The 7,700-nt window shown below is 38.8% G+C and overlaps 1 protein-coding gene across 1 annotated transcript; it reads right to left on the bottom strand.

Moving 5' to 3' along the window:
- Window positions 1-62: 62 nt before the first annotated feature.
- Window positions 63-5,910, bottom strand: LOC104991970 (protein MAATS1-like; the record flags this gene model as incomplete). Its single annotated transcript, XM_010844667.1, has 4 exons — window positions 5,706-5,910; window positions 3,665-3,822; window positions 1,113-1,295; window positions 63-205 (listed from the first exon to the last, which is right to left on the bottom strand). Coding segments are annotated over exons 1-4 (627 nt in total), but the record flags the coding sequence as incomplete, so codon positions are not given.
- Between the last annotated feature and the right edge of the window lie 1,790 nt (window positions 5,911-7,700).

The raw sequence follows: 7,700 nt of genomic DNA, 5'->3' as shown, positions 1-7,700 counted from the left end.
CAATAAATAAAAATGAATAAAATTTGCTAAGAAAGTAAAAAAAAGAAGAAGAAGAAGCATACCTTATGAACCTCTGCCAACTCACGGTCCACCCTTGCAGCCCTCTTTAGAAAACCATCTTTGGTAGTAGTGACTTTCGGTTTTGGTGGTTTGATTCGGGGTTGTGTCACAAAATCTGGGAGACAGGACTCAAGCTCAACTAATCCTATGGAAAGGAAGTACATGATTAGTGTCTGGTGCTTAGATATATCATTTGAAAGCATACTGTTAATTTCATTAGCAGTTTGCCAAGTGGTTTTATTTAGAATTATTGATAAGGTGTACCTCATATAATTGAATTGTCCCTGAAATACAAAGGAAATTTCTATATAATTAACTTATATTCTTGGTAACTTAGATTGTAAAATAAGAAATGCATTCTAAAATGAAACCACTGTCCTATCAAAAAGTAATAATACCACAATAATAAACAGGAAGTTAATGATCATATGACATTGTGATTATACATGTCACCACCATTCTAAAGTGGCTGTACACCAGGTTATCATATCCAGCTCTAGAGAGGGTCAGCCAGAGGTGCAAGTTCAATGGTGTGACCGTCAATGCACGATCTTGGCCATATGATTCTCCAACCTCTCAACTGAAATTTAAATAATTTAATTAAGGTTCTCTTGGACTTTACAACAGGTATAACCCTCTCCATTAATTTATCCCCTAGTTTATCCATCCCCTTGCCCACTAGTATTCTGGTGTTTCTTCATAAAGGGCCGATTTCATGACATATTTCTTGTTTGCATCATAAACCTGGTATAAAAACTTTTTCTATTTTATTTTTGCATAACTTCAATTTTAATGACATTAAACATGTTTAAATGTTTAGTAGTTTATTGACTTTACTGCTTGGTAAATTGTTGCATAGTGTATCCATTTATTTATTTGGGTCTTTACAGTTTTTATTGGTTTCTATGAACTCATTATTAATAATACTAAACATGTAATGGCTATTTCTTACAAATATTGTATTTTTGATTAGCTTTTAATCTAAATTGCTATATTTCATATTTCTAAGATAACTCTCTTATACTAGGCTTGTAATTATAGGAACTGCTTACCTTCATAGGTGTTGAGATAGTGGTTTTTTACTACAAAGTCCTCTGAATTGTTGTCTGGGAAACGACCAAGGCGAGATAGAGGTCCATAGACCTGTGATGCATAATCACAATAATCCTTGATGATGTTTCTTCTCTCCAACTTCCCTTCTATATTCTTTCCCTTTCCCATCAGTTTTCTGATTGCTAAAATAAAACATACCTCCATGACTATCTCTAAAATATTTTTCTGAATGATCCAAATGCAGGCTAATAAACCAGTTGTAGTATTATTCACAGGGAGACTACTGAGCTGAATAAATTTCATCATGATCACTCACTGCAGCCCGAATATAACACTTAAGACAAAGAACAGGTGGATATGACAGAAGCTGAATCACCCAGTGTCCTCAATTGGTACTCATCAAAAATCTTTTATAACTGCATTCTAAGCTCTGGGCCAGAAATAAAAGTTTGTGCAATGAATGAAAGAAACTCAAAGTAACTGAAAAATACATGTCTTCAATAGAGATGAGGGAATTATTTTCTCCTAAGAGAATAATTAAAAGGGAAGGAAGACTACAAGCTCTTCAAAAAAAAATCTCTGGTCATCTTGGCTAACACCAGAATAAATTAGAATATACCCAAGCTTATAGTTTCAGAATTATTTGGCAGGCTCAGCTGTACATACTAGTTTACTAACGTAAGCAGTCAGGATTACTACCTCTACCTGCTCCTTTTCTGTCAATCCCATCACAGACCCACCCCCTTTTGAAGGCTCTGCATCAGGTACTCTCAACAGGTGTAAAATCAGATTGTGAGAATTTGAAGCCATATTGTAAGAGGTGGCTGCATGTACCACTGCTGCCTTTTGAATGTTATTTATATGTGACCCTCAGGGCTTTTGTGTGTGACCTGGAATTTCATGATTAAAATACTTTATATTTTATTTTGTTGTTGTTTAATTGCTAAGTTGTGTCAGACTCTTTTGCAACCTCATGAACTGTACCCACCCAGTTTCTCTGTCCATGGGATTTCCCAGGCAAGAATACTGAAGTGGGTTGCCATTTCCTTCTACAGGGGATCTTTTTCGCCCAGGGATCAAACTGGTGTCTCTGGCACTAGCAGGTAGATTCTTTACCATTGAGCCACCTGGGAAGCCTTAGTTATTTATGAAAATTAGTCAACCCATCACTGGTTATTTCAAGGACTGAAAAGAAAAAACCGTTGACAATATCTAAATGCATACCTAAAAGCTAGTTAAGTGAAAAGTCGTTTTCTTACACACTCAAAAAAATTCAGGGGCATATAACACTGAGAGCAGATAACAAGGACCTGACTTTCTGGGGGCAGGGGTCCTTGAAAGTCTTCCTGGAAGAAGTGACATTTGAGTTGTTTCTTAGCCTGGGTTCCCCCAAAGACAGAACCTGAGATAAAGGCATGTGTGCAGGTAGTTTACTGGGATGTGATCCCAGAGGGTAAAGAGAGAGGGATAGGAGTAACAAGAAAAAAAAAGTCAACCTATTGCTAATTATGTCAACTGCTGGAAAGAAAAAAATGTTGGCAGTATCTAAATGCATATGTAGCAGCCAATTAAGTTAAAAGTTATTTTCTCACATCAAGAAAGTTAAAAGTTCACTAAAAATAATTTTTAAGAAATTAATTTTTGTAATTGTTTTACTAGGAAAATTTTGAATACTTTACTGTGATTACATTGCTATTAATATGTGTATAGATTGCTAATCTGCATATATAAATGATGCAGTACAACTTTTATAAGTAAATAAATTATATTAAAAGTTACTCAGCAAGTACAGCTATAAAGCTAAATGCTAAATTAAAATTTTTTACTTTAAATTCTAACTAAAAATTTTTATTAAGTCATTTTTAATCCTCCACTGACTTCTCTTTTATGTATAAAGTACAGATATATTTATAATATATAAACAGATATATAGTACACCTATGGTATTAAAATTTCATGGGAGGGACTTCCCTACTGGTCCAGTGGTTAAGACTCTGCCTTGCAATGCAGGGGATGTGGATTTGATCCCTGGTCGGGGAACTAAGGTCTCACATGCCAGGCATGGGGAAACTAAGCCCATGTGCCACAACTACTGAAGCCCCTGCATGGAAAAGAAGACCCAGCACAGGGGTCTTTTTAAAAAAAATTTTTTTTATTTTCATGGAAGGGGGATAAGTAGGAAAAAAGACATCTGAATGTCTCTTTTAGTGGGAAACAATGAAAAACAGGTTGAGAAATAAAGCTCTCTATCCAGGGCTTCAGCCTATGAATATAGGGAGCCCAGTACCTACACACAACACACACACACACACACACACAGAGTCCATAATGCCAACAACTTGCTACCCGTTAGAACATCATTACTTGATTTTCTTAGTGATGAATTTTCCTCCACTCTTCTACTTTTGAGAAATAACTCATCTCCTGTCCCTTATCAGTTAAATAATACTAGGACCAAAAAAGAATTATATCACAGTTAAACCAGCTTTGGCCAAAAACCCAAAGCAGAGCCAGCTTTTCCACCCCTTGCGGGTTGGTGCTGCGCCATCACCTGACACGTGCTTGCGCTGAATCTGTGCCAGCTTTGCCTCCTTCGCTTCCTGTAGCTTAGACCACTGGGCATTCAAGCGTGCCATGTTCACTTCGTTTTGATTCTCGTCACGCTTCTTCAGCAGCTCTTTTAGAACTTCTAGGCGAATCTCCTGCAATCTTCGAGCAAATGACAATCATAAAGAAGCCTATGGTCTCTCAAACAGGATGCTCTACTAAAGAAAGGGAACATTTGCCATAAATAGGACCTTCTCTTCAGGCTGGTACCATATTCATGCATTTTATAAAGACCACTGTGGCAAAAGTGTGGGAAATGAACTGGGGGTTGGAGTAGACACTCAATAGTCTTTATATAAGAAGAATATTGTATGGGTGTATCTCTAGGCAGAAGGGCCTAAGTGAACAGGAAAATGTTTGTCCCCAGTTTCAGGCCAACGGGTATGGCTGGAGGGTTAAGGAACAGGAGGGTTGAGAGGAAATGTGGTTGTGGCATGCTACCTTAAGTGGTGACTGCGAAAATGCCAGCATCTGACACATACGGATATTCATTCTTCACCTCCCTTTACTTCACCTTCTCATTGTTCTCCAGGACTACCTTGCTTATGTGTACATATGACTTCAAAATATCTACTTCAGCCCGGATATTTCTGAACTGGAACTTCCACCTACTTGAATCTCCAATTATCCCTTCAAAAAAACCTCACTCATTTTATTCCCCCAGAAATCTACTCCTTCTCCTACTTTCTTCCCTCCTCTAAAACACTTCTTACATCTGTTCCCTACTCATGTCTTGGTCATCTCTCTCCTGACTCGGACTCTGAGTGTTAGTCTAGTCTCACCTCCTTCTAATCTTTGTTCCATGTAGTGGTCAAGATTTGCCTTTCTAAAATGGAGATTTGAACATTTTACCCTTACTTGAAAATTTACATAATAATTTATTCAATCACTTATTTGTCAAATACGTATGCCAGGCAGGGAATAAAACAATGGTGAACAAGATAAAATGCACTGTCTCAAGGAGCACTGTTTCAGTGAAGTAGGCATATAAACCAACATTTACAACACAGGGATCAAAACACCAGGGCAGAAGAATGAAAAGACTTCTGCGGGAGAAGAAATGGCAGAGCACCTCTGTCAGTGCTATTCCCAGTTGATCAAAAGGAAGGAGCGGGGTGGTGGGAAAGGCTTCTTCACAGTAGGCATTAACTCAGCACTTGAGGGTCAAAAGGGTTGAGATTTGCCACACTGACAAGGGAGAAGTGGGGCCTCAGCAGAGACAGCACATTGTCAGGGGCTTGGTAGCAATGCTATGAGCAACGAAGCACCTCAGCACAGGAACAAAGGGCACCTCAAGAACTTCCCTTCCCCCTCTTCTTGCTAAGGAGCTAGAATTTTTTGGTCCTCATCATTTCTACATATTCAGAGACAATCTCATTACTGAAAATACATCAGTTAAAATGGCTAAAAATTCAACCAGAAATACCCTAGCATATTGTTACTTATGTACTGTGAGGTCATCTCTTAACTGAAGAGTTAAGTCCACAGTTTGTCTTTTAAATATAAATGCCTTATTAGCTGCAGCTAGAACCCAAGAGGTCCTGACTGAATCTGGTACCGGGGGAAGAGACAGGGTCAGCCAGGAGGCTGTTTAATGGATAGGAAGAGGGTCAAAGTTGAGGGACCCTGGCACTGGTAAGGAACAGAAAGGGACAGTCTGAAAGACATTTTGCAAAAATCAGTGGAATTCTGTGACAGCCCAGATAAGTTACTAAAGAAAAAAGAGATCAGAGATCCCATGAGGAACTGTTCAAATCTGGGTTCCACACTGAACTTCACACATAAAGAAGGCATTATATATATATTTATATTATTGGAGAAAAAATAATGGAGCTATTGCTCCTGAAACCCAGTCTCCTAACTCTACAGGTTAAGGATTGCTTTTAAACCCTTACATTTGGGAACTCTATTTGCTCTGTTGCTTAAAAGTATTAACATTAATTCCATCAGTGTAGGAGCAACTGTCTGGGTAGCTGAGAACCTACTTCTCAATCTCCTGCTCTCTGAAGGCCCACTCCTTCCTCTCCATGGCATTCATCATCCGCCTCCTTTTCTCAAACTGGGAGGTGTCACTCAGAGGGGGCAGGGTGTCTTCCCAAGCACGCTTCTCCCGGGCACGTTCTATCATCTCTACTTCAGCTTGTCCTGCCGGGAGCCCTCGACCTAGAGGATGAGGCAGAACACTTAATAAACACACAGACACACTCATGTACCTGCTAGTATTTAATTGACTCCCTCTCAGTTCCTGTCCTCTTTAAATTGAAGGTTATGACAAGATGAAATGATATTGGGATATGTCTCCACATGTGCCTGAGAGTGTTATCTGTGCCCTGCACTCTCTCTTATTAGCAATTCAGTCAGAAGACATCTCATTTGCATGGAAGTATTTAAAGATATTAGGTTATTACTAAATAATCACACCCTGGAACGTTCCATTTTGGAAAAATCCATCTTTTGAAATACAAAGAAATATCAAAATAACTTGCAGAAGATCATAGTTAGTAGGTGGTGAAACCCAGAATTTGCCCATGACAATCTGGCCCTTGCAGTCCTACATACTATACTATACTATACTCCCTCTCTAGAAACAAATATTAAACAAAAATGAACTATACAGAGAAGCCCACAGCTAATACCATACTCAACAGTGAAAGGTTAAAAGCTTTTTCTCTAAGATCAGGAACAAGGTAAGAGTGCACACTCTCACCACTCCTATTCAACATAGTACTGGAAGCCCTGACCAGAGAAATTAGGGGAAAAAAGAGAGAGAGGGAGAAAGAAATAGAGAAAACTGCATCCAAGTCAGAAAGTGAAAGTGCGAGTCGCTCAGTCATGTCTGACTTCTTGCAATCGCATGGGCTGTCCATGGAATTCTCCAGGCAAGAATACTGCAGTGGGTTGCCATTCCCTTCTCCAGGGGATCTTCCCGACTCAGGGATAGAACCAGTGTCTCCTGTACTGCAGGCAGATTCTTTACCATCTGTGCTACCAGGGAAGGAAGAAGTAAAATTATATGTAGATTTCACAATAAGCTACCTTACTGAACTGAGAGTCTTAGTTCTGTTCATTTAAATTTTTAAAATGAGTGCATTGCCTACAAGTGAAAATAGTTTTGCTTCTTCTTTCTAATCCCCATACCTAATTTTTCTTCTCTTGTTTTACTGCATTAACTCAATTATTTCTCAACCAGGATGCTATTAATACTGTATCAGGCAAACAATTTTTGGATGGGTCTGCCCCATGCAGGGCAGGATGTTTCGTATCCATGCCAGCCTAGCTCCCCCAAACCCAACCCATTCTCCTTATCATTATTATGGAGTTTCCAAATGTCCCTGGGGTTGATGGTCATAGCCTAGTTGAAAAAGTTCTGGGCTAGGATCTTCCCTCAACTGCTAAATAATAGTGGTGACAAAGGAATTACTGTCTTTTTCTTGATTTTAAGGATAAAGCTTCTCAAGTCTTACCTTTAGTATTATGTTTATCTCAGATAACCTTTATTAAGTTACTAAAATTTCCTTCTGATCCCAACATTTAGAGTTTACAACATGAATGCATGTCGAATGTTATCAAACTACTTTTCCTGAATCTACTGAAGCATTTTCTGATATTTTCTGTTAAAATGGTAAAATGCATTGGTTGGTTTTCTGATATTGTACTAAACTCGAATTTGTATGATTAACCCATTTGGTTACGATAAGTCATCTATTAACTTATTTTTAAAATGTATTTATTTGGCTGTGCCAGGTCTTAGTTGCAGCAGGCAGGATCTAGTTCTCTGTTGTTGTTCAGACACTAAGTCTTGTCCGACTCTTTGCTGCCCCTTGGACTGCAGCATGTCAGGCTTACCTGTCCTTCACTATCTCCCAGAGTTTGCTCAAATTCATGTCCATTGAGTTGGCATTGCCATCCAATCATCTCATCCTCTGTCACCCCCTTCTCCTCCTGCCCTCAGAATCCTCCTTTCTCAGCATTCAGGGTTT

This window comes from Bison bison, unplaced genomic scaffold (assembly GCF_000754665.1).
Source record: "Bison bison bison isolate TAMUID 2011002044 unplaced genomic scaffold, Bison_UMD1.0 scf7180017848194, whole genome shotgun sequence".
NCBI classification, from domain to species: Eukaryota; Metazoa; Chordata; class Mammalia; order Artiodactyla; family Bovidae; genus Bison; species Bison bison.
The sequence above is the reverse complement of the archived record's forward strand: the minus strand, read 5'-3'. Positions and strand labels throughout refer to the sequence as shown.